The sequence below is a fragment of the Heterocephalus glaber genome, unplaced genomic scaffold (assembly GCF_053883595.1).
Source record: "Heterocephalus glaber isolate CG9 unplaced genomic scaffold, H.glaber_assembly_v1.0 deba00001504, whole genome shotgun sequence".
Lineage (NCBI taxonomy): Eukaryota > Metazoa > Chordata > Mammalia > Rodentia > Bathyergidae > Heterocephalus > Heterocephalus glaber.
In genome coordinates this window covers 45,022,529-45,046,807 of record NW_028258324.1, presented here as the reverse complement: position 1 = coordinate 45,046,807, position 24,279 = coordinate 45,022,529, and the positions used below count along the sequence as shown (strand labels likewise).

At 37.2% G+C, this 24,279-nt stretch overlaps 1 protein-coding gene across 12 annotated transcripts in view; it reads right to left on the bottom strand.

Annotated features, from left to right (window-relative positions):
- The window catches only part of LOC101724814 (EGF-like and EMI domain-containing protein 1), a 634,038-nt gene that overhangs the window by 567,457 nt on the left and 42,302 nt on the right, over positions 1 to 24,279 (bottom strand). For 8 of the 12 annotated variants that reach the window (XR_015441135.1, XM_087186963.1, XM_087186958.1 and 5 more), the window contains exon 2: positions 1,723 to 1,857. Coding sequence is in view for 10 of the 12 variants with exons in the window: in XM_087186963.1 (XP_087043089.1) it covers positions 1,723 to 1,857 (135 nt within the window). In the remaining 2 variants the exon portion in view is untranslated. Of the gene's footprint in view, positions 1 to 1,722; positions 1,858 to 3,353; positions 3,390 to 3,617; positions 23,268 to 24,279 lie in introns of those variants that run through there. The other 4 variants (XM_087186960.1, XM_087186961.1, XM_087186969.1 and 1 more) reach the window with 4 other exon arrangements.

Sequence of the window (24,279 nt, the reverse complement as noted above, 5' to 3'; positions counted from 1 at the left end):
CTTTCCTTTCCCCATCCCTCCCATTTCCCCTATTCCTTTAGACCTTTTCTTCCTATTTATCAAATATACATTTTGATCCTTATTTACACTTTTAGTTTTTCACACCAGAGAAACTATTCAGTATTTACATATGTGTGTCTTATTTATTTCACTTAAGAGTATGGCCTCAATGACTTAGATATAAATGTCTCTAGTTTCTCGTTCTTTATGGCTGAGTAATATTTAATTATTCACCATCTTGAAATGTAGCCTACTATTGTTTATATCTCTCCAACCTGTAAATATAGGTTCATATATTTTTTATACAAAAAAAAAGAATGTTTCACAAAAATGTCAAACATCTTTCAATGTTCCCACTATTCCAAAATAAATGTCATACATGGAATGTGTAAAAGCTGAGAATAAAAACATAAAACCTGTTTTATTACTGATATTTGTTTTTCCCAATTCTGAATATCTATATGGAAGAGAACTTCCTTTCTTTGGTTAAGTCTAATACTGACAGAAATTAAACTTCAAAGCATTAGAACAGAATATCTAAATAAAAAAACCATTTCAAAAACCTGTAAGTATAGATTCCATTCGAATTGATTTTAAAATAAATTATTCTGCCACAATATCATATTTTCCAATACACAATACATGTTACCATGTAACAAGCATTATGCACATGTATTAAATATATTTTCAGTTAATCATCAGTTAATATCTATCTATGCATGGCATTATTTTTCTAACTTTACAGACTAAGGCACAGAGAACGTAGTAACTTTGCATAAGCTTACACAGCTAGTATGAGCCAGGGAAAATTTTAGAATTTAAATGTCATTTAAATATCTTGAGTTTGCACACAAAAAAAGAAAAGCCTATTCATCTGAAGGGTAATCACACAAACACAACGTATGTGCAAATATCCACAATTATAAATTAATTATTCTTACAACATTTTACTTAATACTATGTAATAAATATTCTGATAGTTCTACACAATGGCAAACTCAGCTATTTATAAATATCCCCAACTTTCCATGAGCAATAGTACTAATAATAAATTCTTCGCTAATCTCAAACCACACTATTTTAAAGTTGTTTCCTGAATTCAGATCCAGTTGATTTATTTACATAAAACTCAACCTTTCACCAACTATTTGTACCACGAAGTTCTCAGATGTTTTGTAAAACTATTTTAAAACTTTGAAAAATAAGCCTGCAGGAAGCCTTGACTTACTGAAAAGCATTGTGGACCCTTGCTTTTTCCTCTCCTCTTCCAGCCTGCCATGTTAAATCCTTATTCAAAAGCCATAATAAAGTTAAAGAAACTCTAGGTTTCAAAGTATTACAAGTTCACTAGGGGCAGGTCGGATGTTCACAAGTGTAGATGCCAGGATTCAAGTCATGATAAATATAGCAAAGCAACACAATATTCCTTGTTTCCGTTAGTTTTCTGATCTTCAGCTTTCAATGGTGTATCATGTCATAAGGTAAAATTAGGGGCATCTAACCCAAAATACTTCACACATAAATGTGGCCTAAAATATTCATACTTTCTATCTCTGAAGGAAAATATATAATTCTGAAAATTCCTAATGAGAATTCCTTATGATCCTTTTCTTAACTGGGTAATTAATGCTTAAAATTTACTAGAAGAAATATTTTGGAGTAGGTGAGGCTTCTGCTTTTGATTTTAAATTATCACAAGGAAATAACAGAAATTGTCTTTACCTTCTTTCGTAACCCGCACACCACCCAGGGTGGGTACAGCCTTGTTTCCAAAGCTTGACCATGTGTGTGAAGGCCCGGACACAGGGCTGTGGGAGTCCTACCACAGTCAGCTTCTGTTCTTCACAAACATTTGGCCTTGAAAAAACAGAACAGTAATGTGATGAAAATATATGCTTTGTATATGAGCATGAAGCATTTATCTCTCCATTTTCCAAAAAAAGTTTGTGATGTCTTACAAAAATACATAAAGTGAAGAGAAAAATACAATATAAAAAAATCTGAGCCCCATAAAGTACATGCAATTACAACATGTCAATTAAAGACTTTTTTATAATCCAAGACCAGAATAGATTTTTAAAGAGCAGGAAAAATTTCAAAGCTGGATCTATAAGTCATAATTTCCCTTACAGGTAGAAAACTTGAGCTACATATTAATTTTGAGCTTTTGGTAGTCAAAATTCTAAAAAAATGTCAGATTTCTCAATCTTCATGATGAAAAAGCAAATCTATTCATTAAAAGAAGTTAAACTTTTCCTGGAAATTATTTCTGAACATTTTTTCCATCTGTACATTTAGCTGAATTTTACATGAAATACTTGTTAAAACACAAATATTTTTAAAATTAATTTTATTGGTACATTTAAAGTATACAATATAATGACATTCATCATTAGAAATCTGCACCTTTACATAATACGTCTTGGTTCTTATTTTTTCCCCATTCTCCTGCCCTCCCTTCAACCCCTCCACCTTTCCCTATCTACAAAGACTTTGCTTTCATTTCTCCTTTTTCTCATATTAATTTCCATTCCTTTTTTCCCTTCCCCTACACCTCCTACTTCCCCTTCCCCTTTGCACCTTTTCTTCCTATTTCTCATTATGTATTATGCCTTTTAGTCTTTACACTTTCAGTTTCTCACACCAGAGAAACTATTCAGTATTTACATGTGTGTCCTATTTATTTCACTTAAGAGTATGGCTTCAATGTGCATATACTTAGCTACAAAAATGTCTCTAGTTTCTCGTTCTTTATGGCTGAGTAGTACTCCATTTAAAAAAAAAAGTCATCTTTATCCAGTCCCCAGTTGATGGGCAATTCATCTGTTTCCAAGTTTTAGCTATTACAATCTGTGCTGCTATAAACATGGGTGCACATATATCGCTGTGGTATGATTATTTTAATTCTTTTGGGAAGATACCCAGCAGGGGAATAGCTGGGTCAAATGGGACTTCCAGTCCTAGTTCTTTGAGGTATCTCCACACTGATTTCCACAGTGGTTGTACCAGTCTACACTCCCACCCACAGTGGAGCAGGGTTCCTCTTTCCCCACAGCCTCACCAGCATTTGTCATTGGTTGATTTCTTGATAGCAGCCATTCTTTCTGGGGTGAGGTGGAATCTCAGTGTTGTTTTCATTAGCATGTCTCAAATGACCAGTGATATTGAATATTTTTTCTTATGTTTATTTGCTATTTCTACTTCTTAACACAAATATTTTTTAACCTGCAACATTATATTAATATTTCCTTATATAAAATTTTAAAAGATTTACAGAACTCTAGACACATTATCTTCAATTTTAAATGTTTCAGGCTAGGGCTGCAGATGTACGTGAATGGTAGAGCACTTGCCTAGCATGCATGAAGCTCTGAGTTCAATCCCCAGTACTGAAAAATAAAATAAAATAAGATTAGATAAAAGTGTAGAGCTAGATTATATTGACAGCCTAGAGGGCTAGAGTTAATTTTTATACTCTTATTCCATAATTTAAGGAATGCTTTACTCAGAGATCAATGATTTACTAGTTCACATCACTTTGCCTTTGCAAATAATACTAATTATAACAGCAAGTTAAGCCTACTGCTCATACTTCTCATGCATTTCAAATTACTTACAAGATATCCATTGACTCCACTGGGAATACAAGAAATGATTCAAACTTTAACAGTGAGTTTTGTAAATCTAGCATTTGACTTTGGCTTCCTACTGTCAGGAAGTTCACAATGTGGTTTAGTATCCATATTCACAATCTGTTGAAAGTAAGAAAGATCTTGGATTTAGGGTCTTGGATTTTGGATTAGTCAGATAAGTCTCTGTGAACTTATCCAGAACGCATTGTTGTTGTCTTGTCCTCAGCATCAGCAGCAGCAGCATCATCCTCATCCTCCTCCTCCTCATCATGGTCATCCTGATAAACATCTAATAGTACTTCTTCTGCTATATGTATCAGTTACATCAGCCTCCAGGACTGCAGTACCTTTTTGTTATCACTCCTTTCTGTGTCTCCGAAGCTCATTAACTGATTTCACTTACAACCCAATTCTCCCTTCCAGATATATTTCTAAAATGTTCTTGTTTGGATTGTTAACCTCACCTTCACTGAACAAAATTTATAATGAGCTTTATTTCTGAGTTTGTATAGCACATTTTCACACTGTAAATATCCTATTAAAGCAATAAGTATAAAAACTCAGCTGAGGCTAGGTATCTATAAAATTATCAAAAAATCTAAAAAATTCTTAGCTTTTAAAACTTCTGTATTACATGTCTATAAACCACTACACCAACACTGCTATGTGGCTTCACATGATTTTTATAAACCAATTAGCCTCAATTGGAATGAACTTACAGACCTTTTATTTTTTGGCAATAGTTCGAAATGTTACACATCATTCTACCTTGAACTCAATTTTGTAACCTCTTTTTCATGTATACATTCATCTATCCACCCATCCATCCATTCAAATATCACTTATTCTATACCTATGTGAGTAAGCAATCATATTAGACGTATTTTCCCAATCAAAGATTTGGGACAAGTTTTCTTAGGAAGTACATTAAAACACTGATCAGTAAGTGATGAAATGAGACAGGAGTGAGAGTGAACTAAGAAAGGATGTATTACCCTCAGTCTCCTGGACCCCTTCCCATTTGCGGGAGATCTATCCCCTTGTCTCCTTCTGTATATGTACCCACTCCCAACAAGACTGTAAACTGCAGGTACTGAAAACATGCACTACTACTACTAATTAAAAGGAAGCATTTCCTAGCCAATTAACATCATCGATGACTGTTTCTCCACAAGGGAGAGGACATCTTTGAATTTATACACTAATTCCTGTCAGTGATTTGCTGAGGGTTTCTCCTTCCACAGCATTTTAGACCTAAAGCACAGACAGGAAAAGTCAGCTTCCAGCAAGCAAAGTAAGTCCTCAAGGGAAAAAAAAAATGCAATGCTGGCAAGTGAAAGCCTGGCAGGTGCGCAGCGGTAAAGAGGAGGGGCCTGGGTGTGGGAGCTGGCAGATGCAAATCACAGAAAAAAGAAAGTTTGTGTTTTGGATATGTTAGTAATCTTGAAAAAAAGGAGGATGAGTGAAAAGCACTTAAATAGATACAAAATGTGACATGTTAAAATGAAAGTAATCAGGGGATAAAGTAGAAACAAAGGTAGCATGCTTATAGTCATTAATGAGGAGAGGATTCTTTGGAGACGATTCTGTCAGGATGGAACAGAAGCCGGTCCTGGATGAGCCAGGGAATTCTATTCAGGCAGAAGGAACAGAATGAGCAGAGAGTCCAAAAGGAAAAACACTTCACAGATCCACTTCCCACGATGGGGTGCTTGGTGGGATAGCCATCTTTCCAGGCCAAGAAGTTTTGATGTTATTCTCCGTGCACAACAATCCACACCAACATTTACAGCTCTGATTTCTGGACACACCTCACAAGCTGGGATCTGGAGATGGACATGTGATGCTGTCTTACTGTAGAAGATTCAGCAGCCACAACACCAACCCTACCCTCCTTGAATCCGGTGAAGTCTCCATTCAGGGATAACTAATGACAGCCACTGGGACATTCCAAAACAAATGTGTAAACAAGCATCACCAGAACTTTCCACCCTTCAAAGTCCTGCATACAGTGCATATAAATTCTCACAACTACCTGTTCCATGAACTACTTCTTAAATGATACTCCCACATGTGGGCATAACAAACTGTTCTCTTATTAAGTTGTTTCAATTAATTCACTAGAATCTAAATTGGTAGAAAAAAGGTTTCTCTTCCTGTACATAGAAGAACTGGGTATTACTGATTTCTAATCAAATTATACATATACCAAAGACTATCATCTGTGATACTGATTTTTTAAAATCTGTAAATATAATGATATCTATCACTGGATACATGGAAAAATTTATGTAGCTGTCTGATTAAAAGTTATGCATACATGTATACTTAATGGATATTCATTGGTAATAACAGCATGGATATGAATGTATGTATATATACATATTCAAACTTCTACATTTTGTTGACAGTTCTCTATACTTACTAAATGTTTTTTCTCTGCTTGGATCCTGAAAGATATATAATGAAATCTCTCACTATTTACTTTTTACATTATTCTATAATTCTGACAGTTTAGTTCTTTTATATTTTGAGGATATTTTGTTAAACACAAGTTGATGATTACTGTATATACTTAATGAATCACTCCTTTATTACGTTGTGTTTCTCCTAAATCACAATAATGTGTTGTATATTGTTTTCTTTTACCTTAAATTTATTTTCTAATGTTAACATTTTATACATGCTTTCATTTAATTAACTTTCTTAGTTATCGTTTATTACTTTAAATCTTGCTATACATTTTTAGCAGTCTATTATTTAAAAATCTAATTTGCTAATTTCCGGTTTTATAATAAGTAAATATAGTTACATAAATTTTCATCACAAGTATACCTGTACTAATTTTATCATATCATTCTTTAGCTTTTGTTTTCCAGAAGTTTGTATTTATTGTTGCTCTATTATGCTTTCTGGATGAAAAAGAGTTTACTATCATTTTGTTTTGCACAATTTATGTAGTCTAGTTCTAAATTATAATTCTAATATTTGAATGGTTTTCTTTATACTTTTTAATCAAAATATATGCTTTTTTAAAATAATTTAAATTTATTTATTGTGACATAGTGAAGAATTTGATCTTTTCCTGTATTCCTGCTAAATGGCTCCTACCAACCATAGAATTGCCTCCGTGATAGGAGTACACATGTAATCATAATGTGGTGACTTATTATGGCCCCGTAGAGAGTTTCAGGACAGGGGGTGGTCCCTGGACAAACCAAACACATGGCTAAAGGTCAGGAGCTTTTATCCACCTGACCTCCCAGGAGGGTAAGGGAGAGGGCTTAGAGATTGAGTTCAATCACTGACCAATGACTCCGCCGATCTTACTTAAGTAATAAACTCAATTTAAAAAACATTCTAGACACCGAAGCTCACCGAAGCTTCCTTGCTAGTAAACACATGGTTGTCTGTGGGAAGATGATATCCCCAGACTCCACAACGGGAGACAGAAGCTCTGTTTTCCCTCCCAGAACTTGTCCTGTGCATCTTGTCATTTGGCTGTTTTTCCTCAAGTGTATCCTTTACAATAAAACTATAATCATAACTTGATTATATATAATCATAACCTGAATGCTATGCTTCGTGATAACAAAGTATCAGAATTATTGAGCCTGGGGAGGTCAAATTTGTAGCTCATTAGAAACATGGGCAGCCCAAGGAGCCCTCAACCAAGACCTGTCATTTAAAATAAAGGCAGTCTTGCTGAGGACCTTGTCCTCAACCTGTGGGTTTGGGGCTTATGCAAGATAAGTGTCAGAACTGGACTGCGCTCCATATTCTTAGTGTCAGACAGTTTGGTTGAAACAGAATATTTGTTATGTTTATTCCTTCACACATAACACAGTTAATATAGATGTGTTTTGTTGTTGTTTCCTTCAGGATTTAATATTAAATTATCTGACACATTCATAATTTTGAGTTATTTTATTGCTGCTAAAATTGATAGTCTGATTGGTGATTTTAATAATTGCCTTTCTTGAAATTAGTTTCACTTACTTAGGACTTCAGTTTTCAAGCTTAGGTAGACTGAAAAGTACTCTCTCTCCTCACCTATGTAAGGCAACAAGATTTTGAGAAGGTATTTTCTTATTGTCTTAGAATGTTAGCTAAGGACTAAAGCTAAAACCGAAAGGCACTAAATAATCTCACATTCTAAGCAGTGCTGCCAAAGTACTGTAAGACTGGAAAGCCAGCCTTACTTTATCAACATCCATTCCCCCTCAATTCTTTACCTTTAAAATAAAAGACTGAGTAAAGGATTAAGAGGCAATAAATTTGTTGACTGTATTAATCAGCTTTTTGTTACTGGGACACAACACCCAACACCCACAATTTAAAGGAGAGGTTTAATTTGACTCCTGCTTTCAGGGGATTAAATTAAAGGCCTCCTCCTCCTAGGCAAGAACTCTGGTGAGGGGCGTGGCAGAAGAAAGGTGCTCACTTCCTGATGACCTGGAAGCAGAGCAGGGGAACAGTGCCAGTGAGAAAAGGCCAAGGGAGGAGATGTAGACCTTAAAATCAAACCCCTGAGACCCACCCAGACACACCCAGAGGTATGCTTTACTAATCCCCTGGACTGGGCACATCCCATAGCCAATCAAGTTCATAATCCAGTTTAAGAGTCACAGTGACCTTGAGCCAGAGAGAATACCAGCCTTTTTTGCCCTGGGTGATCTTTAAGCTAAAAAGTTTACCAATTCACTCTGAAAAAAAATAAATAAATAATGCAGAGTAATAGGCACATTCTGGCAAGTATTTTACATGGGTTTCCTGATGTTTAGAGTCTTATATAATTGAATGCCTTATTTGGGCCCACAAATTTATGAACCAAATTTAGAAGGCCCTGCTAGAAGAGCTCATCAAGCAGGACTTGCAGGTACGGAGCTCTAGTAAGTACTACTGTCTCAGTTCGACCCAGAGTTCCCACAGCTCCAATGCCAAGGAACACTGAGACTAGAGAAGGAGATAAAGTAGGCGCCACAGGCGTACTGGATCAGGTGTTCACACATCCAAACAAAAAAGTGTTGCACATGTGGATCACTGGCAAGAGTTGAAGGAAGACCTGGTTGCCCCTGCTACAACAATCTTTAAAGACACTGGTTAAAGGTAGACCTCATTCAAAAACACTGAACATACCATGAAAAACAGAGGACATCAACTTCAGACCACATGAGACCAACTACAAATAATACCAGGCATCATCTCTATCTCTAAAAGACAGTCATTGTCCTTCACTTTTTCTCCCCACCTCTACCAACCCAGGGGGAGGTAGGGCTATTAGGGAAAAATGGGAGAAAAAGAGATGCCTCAGACAAAGGCTGCACCTGGCTCTCACCCTTGCTCTTAGTAATCCCTTCAAACTGCCAGGGATGAAGTTCTAGCTTGTGATCACAGAAAGTAGGAGCCAGTTTTTTAACTAAGCCAAAATAAGTTAATAAGTTAAAATGACTAGAAGCATTTGAAGTTAGTTGGTGACAGTTGTATGGTTGGCAAAAGGAGTAACAGCCTAAACTAATTTAATGATTAGAAAAAATAAAAATAAGCACAGCCCCAGGTTATACCCCAGCACACTGAGACTGTTTTCCAAACCAGCAGCATCAGTTGATCTACCTAATTCTCTCAGTGTATGGTTCTGGGTGCCCAATTCAGAAGGAGATGTCTGCTTCTTGGAAAACACTGTCCCAGGCAGCAGGTGGAGAAGAAAGGAGATGACAGAATAGGATAGCTCCTCATTTCATTTGTGAGTTTGATTTTAGGCACTATTATTCTCCTCCAGCACCTCAGTCTGCACAGCTTCAACCTGGGCCGCATCTGCCAGCTACCAGACCAGAGTTTCACAAGGCCACACCGTGTCCCAACTCACCACTGGTGTTACTCTTGTACCTTTTCTGGCCCACCTGGAGATCTGATTTTAACTTTTCACAGAGCACTTTTTTATTTTTATTATATGAAATGAAATATTTATTTTGCTTTGACAGCTGTTTTAGTAAGCGGACTCTCAAAATATGAAATTATTATACCACTCTGACCAGAAGTTCTAACTTACCTTCTAAATTCTTCCCAAATATTAGTCATTCTGACCTACTTCAGTGGCTACATGGACAAGGGGTTTACTAAGTAGTACCTGAATCTGTGAATGGGTGAGTTTGCCTGAAAAAAAGGTTCTATCAATCCAGACAATACAAACCTGTTAAGACATAGAAAGCATTAGGAAATACTACTCATATGGGTTTCGAGCTCAAGAAGAAACACTAAAGCTACATTTCTCAAAGAAATATTATCTACAGAATTTAACTTTTACATCACAACAGATTTCTAGTACAGTGGAATAAATGAAAGATAATGTATCTTTTTAAAAATCAGAAATATGGTAGTTCTTAATGAAAACGCTAATTAAAATTAATAATAGTGCTGCAGTACTGCTGCTGCTCTCTGACTCTCTGTCCCCTTAGGTATGAGAAAGCTTGGCCCCGCGGTGTTGAGAAATCATTGGGGAACACAGACGAGCTTTCCTGTTCAACAAACAAAAGTGTGGCGATCTGAAGGATACCTTCAGGTACGGGGAAATCAAAATGAGGGGTTAAAAATGAATCCACCCTTATGTTTCAAAAGTTTATTACTATGTGCCACTTCTCTCTTTGTTTTAATGTGCTAGATCCCTCCACAGCTGCAAATTAATTTTCTCTGCTCCCTAAATGAATTACACGTAACCGTTTCTAAAAATGACTACAGACATGAAAGTCATTTTCACTTAATAACTAACTATTAATCTCATATTTTTTGGTGTCACTTTAGTATGAAGTGCAAACGAAAATTATGCTAAACATTGCAAATTTATGGCAAACAGCAGCCCTTGATTTATATTATTATAGATGGTTTATCACCAGAAGCAATCTAAACAAAACTCCATCAGATAGATGTTACAATTTGTATTTATTTCTCCCAGCACTACATGCTTCTTCAATTTCAGAACTATCATTAATTTCTTATAAATGCAAATCTTTACTTCTTATTTTAATCTACAATGATCTCTCTAAGTCCTCAGAAGATTAGCTTTTACATAAAATATTCAAATAACAATTATAAATGATACTTTGTTTTCCCTGGGCAATCTATTATCCATGATGCATAAACTATTTAGAAAGAATGGGTGGTCTATATTGATCCAGGATATAATGGGCTAATAATGTACCTCTCTTTCCTTTTAAATGATCTCTTCACAATTCCAAATTAAATAATTTGAAAAACTCTTTTCAGTGTTTCTGGATATATTTAAATTTCTTTGCCTACCTAAGTAATCATCTAATTTTATTATATTTTCTTTCAGGATATCTGGGAAGACTCAAGCCACTTTGTTGATTTTGATCAAGAAGAAGCTGCAACTATTCATTCATCTATTATTTTTATTAACATTTCAGAGGAAAGCATGATTCACAACCTAACCACACATATGGAGAGCAAAGGAGACAAACAAACCAGAGCTCCAGGGACAGACTGGAGTACATTCTCCTTGTTTCCCCTAAGTTGACTTCCTACAGCTCATCTTTCTGACTTGAGGACTTCACTAGTGCAAAAATCTCCCAGCACTGTCTCCTCAAAAAAATTTAAAAACATAACTAATATCTACAGAAATCTGACCTAACCAACCCTACATTTTATTTGTAAGATCTATCTTCTGACATCTCCTTGGTCTACAACACTCATCACAGTTCTGTCCTTACTGCTCATCTCCTTAGGCTATGACAACAAGCCCCTTATGAATATGTTATTGATTCTACAAAGGATGATACAGATTGATTTATATTGTATATTTTTCTTTATCTAAAAAATTCTTAGTCATAATTCTGTTCAAATCAAGTCATAGATAGTGACATTAAGTAGCTGAAAAAAAGGAAATCAAAATTCTTTGATGATATTGTGATGAAGAATTCATTAATTCATGCCATAACATTTCCCTGAACATTTATATATATAAGCAATTATGTCAGGGCCAGTAATACAAATCAGAAATGAATTCTCCTTGAAGTTAATGAAATAACACTTCCAGCCCTGAAAAGAGTTATGAAAAATATTTTCATATCAGTACATTTTTTTATTTTTATTTTTATTTTTTTAGTATCAGGGATCAAACTCAGGACCTTGCCCTTGGGAGGCAGGTGGCAGCACCACTGAGTTAAATCCCTGGCCCTACAGTACATTTTTTCAAATTTTTAAATATATTTTTAGTCCTTAGGAGGACACCCCCAGATTGTATACATTACTCCATAAAAACCAGATTTACTTTAATCAGGACGTAAAAGACATATATGTTGAAAATTATAAAGCTTTGATAAAACAATTTGTACTCACTGATTTGGAAGAATTAGTATTATTAGAATGACCAAGCAATCCAAAGCAACCTAAAGAATGAATATGATCCTCATTAAAATCCCAATGATGTTTTTATAGGTATAGAAAAAAAATATCCAGAGATGAGGACATACCTCAGTGATAAAGTGCTTGCCTATCATATATGAGGCACTGGGTACAATCTGCAATATGAACAAATAAATACGAAAGAAAGAACATCCTAAAATTCAAATGGAACCAAAAAAATATCCCAAATACTTGAATCTATCTTCAACAAAGGTGGAAGCATCAGTGTACTTGACTTCAAAATATGCTACAAATCTTTAGTAAACAAAATACTGTAGCATGATCTTGGTAAATCAAACACATAAACCAATGGATTGGAACAGAGATCCTACAAATTAATCCAAGTGTTTAGAGAAAGTTGATTTTCTACAAAGATGCCAAGAACATACTCTCAGGAAATGACATCTCAACTGGATAGCAGCATGCATAAGAATAAAATTAGACCCTAATCTTTTATACATAAAAATCAATAGCAAATGGATTAAAGACTTAAATATAAGACTTAAAACTATAAAACTACTGGAAGAAAATACAAGAGAAAACTTTCATATCATTGGTATAGGGAATGAGGGTTTTGATATGAAACAAATAGCTAAGGCAAAAAAGAAATGCTAGACAAATGAAATTATATAAAATTTAAGAAAACCCCTGCTCAACCAAAGAATTAGTCACCAAGGTGATAAGACCATCTATGGAATATGAGAAAATATTTACAAACTGTATATATGATAAGGGGTTAATATTCAAAATATATTAGGATCTCAAAAAGATCTCAAGAGCAAGAAAATAAATAACATGATTAAGATGAGCAAATAATCCAGATAGACTTTTTTCCAAAGACACACGAATGGCAAACAGATACACAAAAAATTCTCAACATCACTAAATATCAAAGGCAAATTAAATTTACAGTGAGATATTACCTTACTCCTATCAGAATGGCTATCATCAAAAAGATGAAAGATACCAAGTGCTGGTAAGAATGTGGAGAAAGGGGAACTGTACACTGTTGGTGTGAACATAAGTTAATATACTTATTATAGAAAACAATATAGAGATTCCTCAAAAATTAAAAAATAGAGCTACTATATAATCCGACAATCTCACTTCTAAGTTTATGTCCAAAAGAAATGAAATCACTATGTTAAAGAGATACCTGAACCCCTATTTTCACAGCAGAGTAATTCACAGTAGCAAAATATAGAATCAATAAGAGTTCATCAGTGGATGAATGAATAAAGAAAATTTGAGACAGCAGTATACTACTCAGCCTTTTAAAAGGACATCTTGTTATTTGCAACAACATGGATGAACCTACAGGCTATTATGTTAATCAAAACAAGTCAGGCACAAAAGATACAAATTGTCCTATTTCATGTATGAGTGGAACGTAAAAAGCTGATCTAATAAAGTAGAGGGAGAAATAATGGTGCTAGGGTTGGAGAGCTGGAGTAGAGACTGGTCAAAAGATGCAAAATTTTAATTAGGAGGAATAAGTTCAAGAGATCACACAGTGAGCAGAGTTACTAACAATATATTGTATTCTTAAAAATTACTAAGATGGTAGATTTTAGATGTTCTCTTCACAGGCAAAAAATGGAAAAGTTTGGAGATAATTCATGTTAATTCTAGTCACTTTACAATATATACATATTTCCAATCAATATGTACATAATGAATATATTATTTTATTTATCAATTAAAATGAATTTTTAAAACATTTTTTAAATTTTTGAACCTAGGATTTATTCCTGATATCTACATAAAAGTCTTACAAATATTCTGTAGACTTGGTATTACAATCTTTAATTTATTAACTGGAAGATAAAACTGGCATCATACTGTATCCAAAGGAATATCTAATATAAAACTGTACTTGAAAGAGACACACTAAATTAAATTCACTTCTACCTGTCATTTCTGGGTCAAATAATCTTCCTTCCAGGAAGTTTAATGTCATCTGTTAACTCTTCCTTAAAGAGGTAAAAAGAGTTCAGCCTTCTTTCATTTAATTGCCCTTACTCTTCAGTAGCATTTTGTTTATCAAAATTAAGGTCAATACTAAGAATAAAACAATATTACTATTTTGACGGGGAATATGGAGTGAGAGGAAAGAGAGAAGGCTGATAATTGTTTTCAATTACCACATAACGGCACCTTTCCAAGGTCCAAAATCTAAGACAAATAAAAGGCAAGTTTTAGGCAAAGGCTTTACAATGAATTTTTTCCCATTGAAAAACTTTTTGAATAAATTATTAGGAAAGCTATTGTCTCCTTTCCTGAAAATACTCAATGAGCAAATTTCTAATCTTCTACAGAAGCAAGTAATTAAAATGAGAATCAATTCTCATTTTTCAATTCCATTTTTTTTTAAGTAATAATTCTTACACAGGCAATCTCCCAAATCAGTGATCTTCAAGTGTCATCTCTGGACCAGTAACTGCAAATTCCTGGGCCCCACCCAGAAGTACTGAATCAGAAACTCTGGAGGCAAGGTCTAGCAAAGTCGATTTTAACCATACTCCAGTTGAATTCAACGTATGCAAACTTTGGAAACTATGCCCTAGACGTCCTGAAGACAAAACAGCTCAGAAGCACACACATCCTCTCCCAGGAGTCCTATGTCTAACTCTAACCACACTATCTGGACCTCCATGATCACCAAGTGAAGAAAGGGTGGGGAGAGGGAAGGGGTAGAAAAAAAGGAGAGATGTTACAGAGAGGACAGGATGGAAAGAAGCTGGCAGAAAGAGAGAAAACAAAATAACTAGATGATTTTCATTACAACCATGAAATGTATATTTTTTCAACTGAAGCATGTCCAAAGACTGTCTTCAGTCATAGCTCAAAGTCAGAATGGTAAGCATATGGTAAGCATCTGAAGAGTCTGATAAATACTCCAATATCCATACTCACTTTTATTAGAGTTAGAAAATAAGTGGGTTCTATCTCATCTCAGTGTCTCTGGATCTTTTGTTCCAATTCTGAAACCAGCCTTTAAGACCATTAGAGGAAATATAAAATTGGCAAATGCTTAAGTCAAGTTCCTGCTTTAATGGATTACAACTGATACAGAATGTTGTATTAAGAAAAAAAAAAGATGTCAAGGACTATTCCAGCAAAAGCCCGTTGTAACAGCAAAACAATAGTCATGTATCTACTCATATTTCAACACACAAATAATAATATGAGAAGCTCTGCAAAATTCAGCTTTTAAGTAAAGGTTATAGTAAACAGGTAAACATAACGTGATTATTCAATGATTATTTATTAGTATCTACTCAATATCCACCTCCCATGGCTAGATAAGCAGTATGACCCTACCATCACCTCTAAGACTTACATTAATCTCTTTCTAATTCGACCTATCCATATGTTGTATTTCCTGGAGACCAAGACCATTTATATAAATTTTTCATCCATAGTATCATGTATAGTATTCTTCATTGTGTTAACCACATATGGTTGGCACTTAATATTCACTGAATAAAGAAGTATCTGTAGTCAGTCATCCAACATAAACAGATGTGATTTTCTAGAAACACAATGCATGGCACCATGGTCATTTCAGACAATGAGAGCCTTCCCTTGAACAAGGCTCCAAGGGTTCTCCTGGACTAAGTGTAGTTCTTGAGCTCCAAATAAATAATCAATAAGGGTATCAAGGGAGGCTGGAGAAAATATCCTTTAATCCTCACATTCAATTTCCACCAGACTCTCCCAAACTTCACGTAATATATATAAGCAGACCGAAACAGTTCTAAGATAAACTTCTTTACTCACTTTCCAAACATGTTGCCATGCTACAGAGACACATTAAACACCAAGGTCAGCCATAAATACATTCAGACCCTGTAATACCCAGAGAGTTTCAGCAAGAAAGAAAAGATTATTGTAGGTAAAATTTCTCCATCTGAAGACACCCTTGATATTTTTCTCTTTCCTCCTGCTTCTGTCTCTGCCCAGTGGTCCATCACCTTTGGGTCACATCGAGACCTAACCCATTGCTCTGCTTGTTCAAAATCTCAGGACACATGCCAGTTAGCTCAAATTGCTTCCTATTTCTGACCCCATCCAGTCAGATATTCAAGATCCTCTGTACCAGCTAGCTGTGATGATCTGTTCCCAGACTGAGCAGCTGCTCCCACAGTCTGACCCCAGGCACAGAGCTGAAACCCTCCCCTGCCAGACTTCATCTTCCACACTCTGAGGGGTGACAGAGAAGGAGAGAGACTTCTGTGTGTAGAGTCAAATCAGAGTCACAGATGCCTTTTGTCTATGGCCTATTCTCAGGAATATAGTGAGAAGGAATAATGCACATTAAATCACACTAAAAAAAAGCAACTGACTCTAAACAGCATGATGCCATGCAGTAATGCAATACCTGTATTATAAATAAGCACAAACAAGACCCAAATTGAAAGCAAATGCTAACATGTTGTTTTGTCTTTTCTTTTTGTTTGTTTGTAGAAGTACAAGTCTTTGTTTATTTGTTTTTCATACTTCCTCCATTTATATTATAAATTGTCTATGGTGAGAATGCATACTGTACAGTTAGAACAATTATTTTATAAAATGCAGAAAGAGGTTTAGTCTCAAGTTTGGTCTTCAATATGAGTCAGACTAACTGTGAAGATTTTTGCTTGTTTTATAACATTTTTTCTATTAAAAACAAAACATAGAAATAAGTTGATATCCTAGAATTTTTTTCAGTGCTAGGGATCAAACTTGAGGCCTTGCACATGCTAGGCATGTGCTCTACACCTGAGCTATACCCCATGCCCTATAACATATCTTATAGGAAATACCCATATCAGATCCTTAAAGCATATTTGTTGTGCCCTGAATGCATATGCATTTTTAATATACTTGCATTTTCATTTTCCCTTGAAGAAGTTGAGACATTGGCAGGAATTGGTTGAAACGCACTATTTTTTCAATATTGGGAAATGAACAAAGGGCTTCCATACTGACATAAAACTCCAGCCCCTTTTTATTTTTATTTTGAGAAAGAGTCTTACTAAGTCACTGAGTTGCCTAGGGTGGGCTTAAATTTACTTTTGATCCTCATGCCTCAGCTTCCCAGAGTGCTGGAAATAGAGGTATGAGCCACCAAACCTATCTGAAAAATCTACTTTTTTCTAAGTATGCAATTTTCACTTTTTTTTTTCCAGAATTTTCACTTTTTTTTTTTTTACAGCTCTTTCCCTTTCCCTGGGTTTTTCTCTCTTTCTCCTGAGGCAGGAGATTAGGGCATGGTAGACTGACTGGAAAACAGGATATAACCTGATTTGGAACTTTAAATAAAACTTGTTCATCAGTTGTCCAATTCTTTAGGCAGATAGAAGAGTCTGCAACCAAGACATTGTGCCTTCAGCAACAGTTTTTGGCAAGCCAACGAGGAGAATGACTGAGCTTGGAGATAATGGAGCCAGAAGGTAAGACCCAACTGGGAGCAGAGTCTGTGTGGTTCCCTCAATTTAGGCTCCCAACACACAGTCACGCTGACAAAGGATCTCTGTCCCTGTCACCTGCTGGGCTGGGGAACATCTCCTGAGTTCATCAGCCAGGGGACACACACAGCAAGTCCTGAAGGAAAAACAGCCAAGAGAATCAGGGACTACGGTCTTGGAGCTCTATGCTAGGGCAGTGCAGCCAAGTTCAGTGCCCCAGGCAAGCACCACTGCACCCCACACCTTCCTTTTGCCTGCCAGGAGAAGAGTCCTACCCAGGGAAAAGGCAAAAGGTAGTCCCTTTAAAGCCTGACCTCAGATTGGGGAGCTGCCAGCGAATAATGGGAGCTAGAGGGCCCAGGAGATCAGTGCTGCCCCACACACAGGGTGGCATACAGCTGCAGGTGCCAGCATTAGGGTACTGGCCTTGGACTCTACCATTGCTGGGAAGCCACAGCTGCTTCTGCTAGGCAGTGCCACCACTCTGGCTGATTCCCGGTGGCAAGATGTTCCAGTCATTCTTCCTTGGGAAATGGGCAAAGATGGCAGCTCAGACCTGTCAGTTTCAGGCCTTCTCCCCTAAGGGGATGGGCAGGGCCAGAAACATGAAACTATCAATTTCTTTCTGTGCTGCTTCCCCTGGGAGAATGACCCAGAGAGAACACCAATGTAGAGGGAGGGTGGGAGGGACCGAGGCAGAGTCAACCTTACCATGTTGCCCAGCATCTGCTGAGCCAGGATGCCCAAGTTATCTTCATTGAGGAAATCTTCCCCACCAGCCAAGGCATGGGCACAGCACTGCCAACAAGAGCCCTCGCCCTACACCCAGTGCACCACCATGGGGACAGCTAAGATCCTACCCAGCATTCTATGGAAGCACTGCAGCATCCTCTGGGACAGGAACACAGGTCACACTCCTCATCAAGTGAAAACAATGTGCAGAGGACACACATTCAACTGTCACTTTAACTGAACAGTCATTTCTGCTGGGGTTTCTTCTTCTCATCTGTAAAAAACACTGTCTGGTGTCATGATTGTATAGTTTCTTTTCTGCTTCTCACCAGGGATTCGGGCACTGACCTGATGTTGCCCAGCACTAGGGGACAGGCAGTTCCACGTACCAAGCTCAGAGGACACAGCATCCAGGGTGAAGCAGGCTGAAGAACAGAACTCAGGACCCATTTACAAAACATTAAGGTCCACACTTACTTTGCACCTGCCACTGCACCCTTATCCATCATCAGCACCTCCCCAGATGCTGCAGCATCCTATAACACTGGAAGGCTCAGCCCCGATTAAGTGAGTATTCATGACACTCTGGAGTTACCTGGAGTCTCCAGCAAAAGTAACCCCATCTTCTGGGCAAGGGTTACAGAGTGAGACAGTGCCCAGGTTCCCCAAGTCCATCCACACTGTCATCTTGTCCACTGTAGCTCTGTGACCATGGGACTGGAGCTCACACTGGCTTTATCAACCATTCCTCTTGGACGTGCACAGAAGGACATCTTAGGTCAACACAGAGGAAGGGAAACACCAACAGACCTAGTGTTACTGCTCTGAGGGTCTCTTTATTTTGTTCAGGGGTTTCTTAAATGCTACATTAAAATCACTGTGGTCCAAATATGGCTACTTATTCACTCAAATTGTCACCATCTATACCACATTGTGCACCTGTCTTCCTCTCTCTGTGGCTCCCACTATACTCTCTCAGTGTGTCACCTGGTCACAGTCTGCTATGAGTTTAAAAAATATTTAAGGTAAAAAGTTTCTATTTTTGAAAAGACTGAGAGTGTATGTTCACAGTTGTCCATTGCCAGCCAGATTATGAGGCTAACACTGCCTCTGCCCCTGCCATTTCTTGCCTGGTTGAGAGAGTCACTAAAAGAAAAATGAGAACATTTCTGGCCAAGTGATGCCCAGAAAACCACAGTGTGTCTTGGAGACACACTTCATAGTTGATCTCAAGGGGCAGTGCCAGTTGCATTTGAGATTCAAGGGAGTAGACATTCCACAAGGCTAATTTGGCCACTGATTTTGGCACAAAAGAAATGCCTCATGCTAGCAGCATTAAACTGCTGAGTTTAAAAAGGCTTGAGACCCAACACAGATTAAAAATGATGTAGGCCTCTTCTGAATCTGACAATTTAAAACTTAGTCTGTGTCTAGACCCAAAAGTGGTCCTAAGTCCCTTGGCAAGAATCTTTCCTTCCCATTGTCCTCACGTTGATTTCTAAGAAAAGACGTAGTCTCTTGCTTAAGTAAACTTGAATCCTGAGAAAAGGGCCCTGTGTTGCTTGGAGGGCCACTCCTGGCCAATAGGCATAGCTGTGGTTGAGAGTAGAAGGTCTTAAGCCACTTGGTACACAAGTACTTCCTTGTGTTTCTAGAGCATTTATCCTTTATAACAGACATGCAAAGTGGACCTTCCCCTCCTGTTAAAGAGGAGAGTTGGTCTCCTTTTCTCTTCTGCAAAACATAGTTAAGGAAACTGAGTTTTTTAAATACAGTAGTAACACTTAAAAAATCTAAAAAAGTATTTTATATTAATTAAAAGATTGGGTTTTCTCTTTAGTTTTCCAGGTGTACTGCCTCATCGGTACACTTGAAACATCTACAATCACATAAGCTTCAGATACAACCATAGCTCTATGGCCCTTGCAAATGGACACTGTAGCTGTAAGACTTCACTGTAACTGGTTCCTCAAGAGAAAACTACAAATTGGCTGAAATAAGTTTACTACAAGGAAAACAGTTTTACTAGATGAGGTTGGTTTTCCACAAGCTTCAACAGTGCCTGCAGGAGAAAACAAACAGCTGTAACAGTACTGTCAACACACCACCTCTTATAATAAATTCTGAGAATAATGCTAGGGGAATATAGGCCTCTCCTATCTGTTTAATAAAGACAACCACACTGGGAGGACTCCTTAACTTCCTCCTCAGAACAATAAATCAGCCTCCCCTTCCCTTTAAGCGACTAAGGCATACAGATTAAAGATCTATCATACTCTGTCACCTTGAATCAAGAATTTCTTACAGATTCTTTAACCACTGCATTTGTTAATTTCTTGCAATTTAAAGGTATGAGGAAGAGGATTTTTAAAATTCTGTATTATTCTTGCAGTCTTATGAACAGACGTGGACTGTAGGGCCTATTAGCTTTTTCACTCTTACAGACAAGAGCTAAAGCCTTCACTTTCAGAAAACATATGGCACTTGCATTTGATCCTTTCAAAGATTCAGGTAACTTCTACTGCCCTAAAGAAACTACAAAAGCATTAATGGCATGAGTGTAAGTGGACTGTCTCCCAGACAGCTGGGGAGCCCTGGGCGGGCTCCACCCTCATCTACTCCTTCTCAGGTGGCCAATGAAGCCCCTCAGGCTCCACCTTTCCCCTTAAGCAGTTAGTGGGTCACAGTACAGAGTCGCAAGGCTAAGAGAGTGCTGGGGGCTGTACTAATCAAGGAAGATACCAGTACCAACCAACAGAACTTCAGGCAGAGATATCTGCTTAGTAAGTACTTTGGGTATCATAAAGGATGCTTTGTGTACCCAACAGGTCTCATCCTTCTGCAGAGGACACTCTCTGCAGGACCCCAGACCTAGTTTTCTCTCTCCATAGGCCTCAAGATGCATTATCAGGAATATCCTGAAAAGCACCCCACAGACCCCAGTGACCTCACCATTAGGCCGTATCCTTCAACAGTGGAAAAAAATTTGACTCTGCAAATCTGAAGAAGGAACAACTTATCTACTATTCCAATATAGTTTGGGTCCAATATAAACAAAAAAATGGAGAGAGATGGGTACAAAATGAGTTTAAATTAGGATACAGCTTTGCAGTTAAATAATTTCTGCAAAAAGCATGGACTGTGGAATGAAATCCCTTATGTTCAGGCTTTTATGTCTCTATCTCTGGAAGAACCCCAAAACTAGGGTATGCAAAGTGGCCCATCCTTTTTCTTTCCCTTTTCCTTTGTTTCTTTCTTGATCTTATTTTCCTTTTCCTTCTTTCAATAAATGATAGATTGTTACCTTTAGAGGCAATCTGTCCTCACAAACAGTATGTAATGCCAAACATTCCAAGGGACACCAAAGGGAAATGTCAAAGTCTCTCTGGAAAATCAAATGGCTGATAGAAAGACAAGAAGTACAGCCTTGCAGCCCCTCAAGACCCTGGTCTTGTTCCCAGTTCCTGAAGTTATACCCACCCCCAGGAAAACCCTTCATGATTCTTTACTGTTCACAGGGCTCAGACTAGTTGTGACCACTTGATAGGTCTACAAATCTGTCCCACTCTATACCTACAGTGACCGTGGTAAGCCTAACTCACTTTTCTTGTTAAAACCTGTATAGAAGAGTGAGACATATTCTGAAAAAAAAAATGGCAACTAGATTTTACCCACATGCCACTGTGTGGGGGGTGAGGGGTAAATAAACACTGACTAGTCCTGCCACCTTTACTGTCTGGAAACAAACTCCTACTAGCTCCTGGCCCAGAGGAGCCATCTGCTGTCCACTCAGGAGATTGGATGCTTGTTAAAACCAAGAGAAAGAAAGGACCCCTATAGAAATTTAAAACCAAAATGGAAGGGCCCCTTTTCAGTAATCCTTGCCACGCCCACTGCAATGGAATAATAGGAATAAATAGTTGTATCCACCTCTCTTGGATAAAGCCAGCTCCACCTGAACTATCTGAAGAAGAGGGCCAACCGAAAGAAAAATGCTACTCCTATGAGCCTCTAGAAGACCTGAAATTCCTCTTCAAAAAACAGGACCTCACTTCAGCGTCAAGTACAGGTAAGTAGAGTCACCATAAATATGTACTTGTAGCCTAACATCTGTCTTTGCCTCCACAGGCTTCTGACAGATTCACCCTGCCCTTTTCATTTCCATATAAAAATGCCAACTGTGGTTTCCTTCAGTCCACCAAGTGAGCCTATCATCCTAAGGCAGTTAGAGGCTACATAGTGCCCTGTGGAAAGAGTCTACAGTCCTTTTCAGCAAGAAGTAGCTATCTGAAGACTGGGACCTGAACTCCCTCCACAACCCTTAAAGTATTATGGAGATGTGTCTTTCAGCGGGAAATGAGTCAGGAGATTAGGGCATGACAGGCTGACTGGAAAACAGGATTTAACCTGATCTGGAACTGAGGCTCAACAGCATGTGACCTGTCAATCACGACCAGGATGAGTGGGCAGAGCAACTTCCAATGAACCAGATGTGAGAGGGTATAAAAGACAGCAGCCACTGACTTCACCACCATTGCAATCTTCCTGTTCCTGCATTCTTCTGTTTCTGCAGTGACCCATCCTACTTGCAGAATGTATCTCTTTTTGCTCTTCTTTTCTTCATTCTTCCCTTTTCTTCCTTTCCTTTAAATAGAAGTTGTGTTTACCTGTTCACTGGTTGTCTCAGCCAATTCTTTAGGTGAGACAGAAAGAGGTCAGGAACTACCAGACACCATGCCATCTGACAATATTCTTAGTTTGAATCACTAAAGCTTTGTGAAGAAGAAAGAAGAGAAGAAATCTTATGATGCATCTAGAGTGGGCTAGCATTGTATTAAGTATTTTAGATACAAGATTATGTATTAATGTATTTAGAAGGATGTAAAAGTCAATTTTAATGCATCTTACAAGAAACTCCCTAAAGAGATAGCTTCTCTACACTTCTTTTTAGAGTAGAAATCTTTTTTTTTACCAAATGTACCTAATTTTATGTTTAAAGCCTTAGTGTATATATGTAATTATATAATATAATATTAACAATGTATTATAATATTATATCATTATATTTAATAGTAATAATATAATATAGTATTATATATATTGATATATATATATAAATGTATTGCACTAAAGACATGTATAAATGAATTTAATAATTAAATACATCAGCTGTGGATGGGTCTGTTATTTTATTAGTTTTCATAACAAGAATCAGAGAATAGAGACTCTACTCTAAGGCCAACTTCAAAGTACGAAACAAGATTTCCAGCCACTCTTATTTCACAGAGTTATTGCTAACCTGACAAACTGCTGGTACTATATTTTTTTTCCTTATGAAACCTTCTACAATTCTCACTGACAATGTCAATTCTTTTTTGTCTTGTTTCACTTAGGGGCTAACCTGTCTCAGTTAGCAGTCAGTTGCATACTAACTCTTGTGTTCTTGCTTTGCATTGTTTTCCTGTGTTTTAATTTTCTCTTTCTCAACACATGGTCTTTGAAAATACAGGCAACATCTTAGTGTATTCTGTCATGACCAACCCCTCAACATCCACCTGGGTACTAAATAAAGTTTTATGTGAGCTCTGGTTTTACAAATAATCTTGCCCTCCTTAAAGCCCCATGCACACCGCTCCTCCCACTATCTCCACATGTACAGCCCAGGCTCTATGTGTCAGTTGTCTGGGCACTAGTCTGTCTGCTTTCCTCACCTATAAGCAGAGCCTCCAATGCATTTCTGCAACTGCTCAGGGCTTCACAGTGCCACTGGCATATCATAGGTACTTAGTATATATTGTTTAATTTAAATTTAATAGAAAATGAAATTCTGAGGTATTCATCAGTCCTTTGTGTATAATAAGAGTTTTGTAAGGAACAAGAAGACATTAGTTGATGGTATCCCTTTTCATGGGATGTTTTAAACACTAATATACATTTTTAAAAGCCACACCAGTTGGTTGATAAAGCACAGATGTTGGAGTCAGACAAGCTCACTTGAAATCAGTGCTGTCACCACTCCCCTTTGTGACGGTTTTATTTTCAGG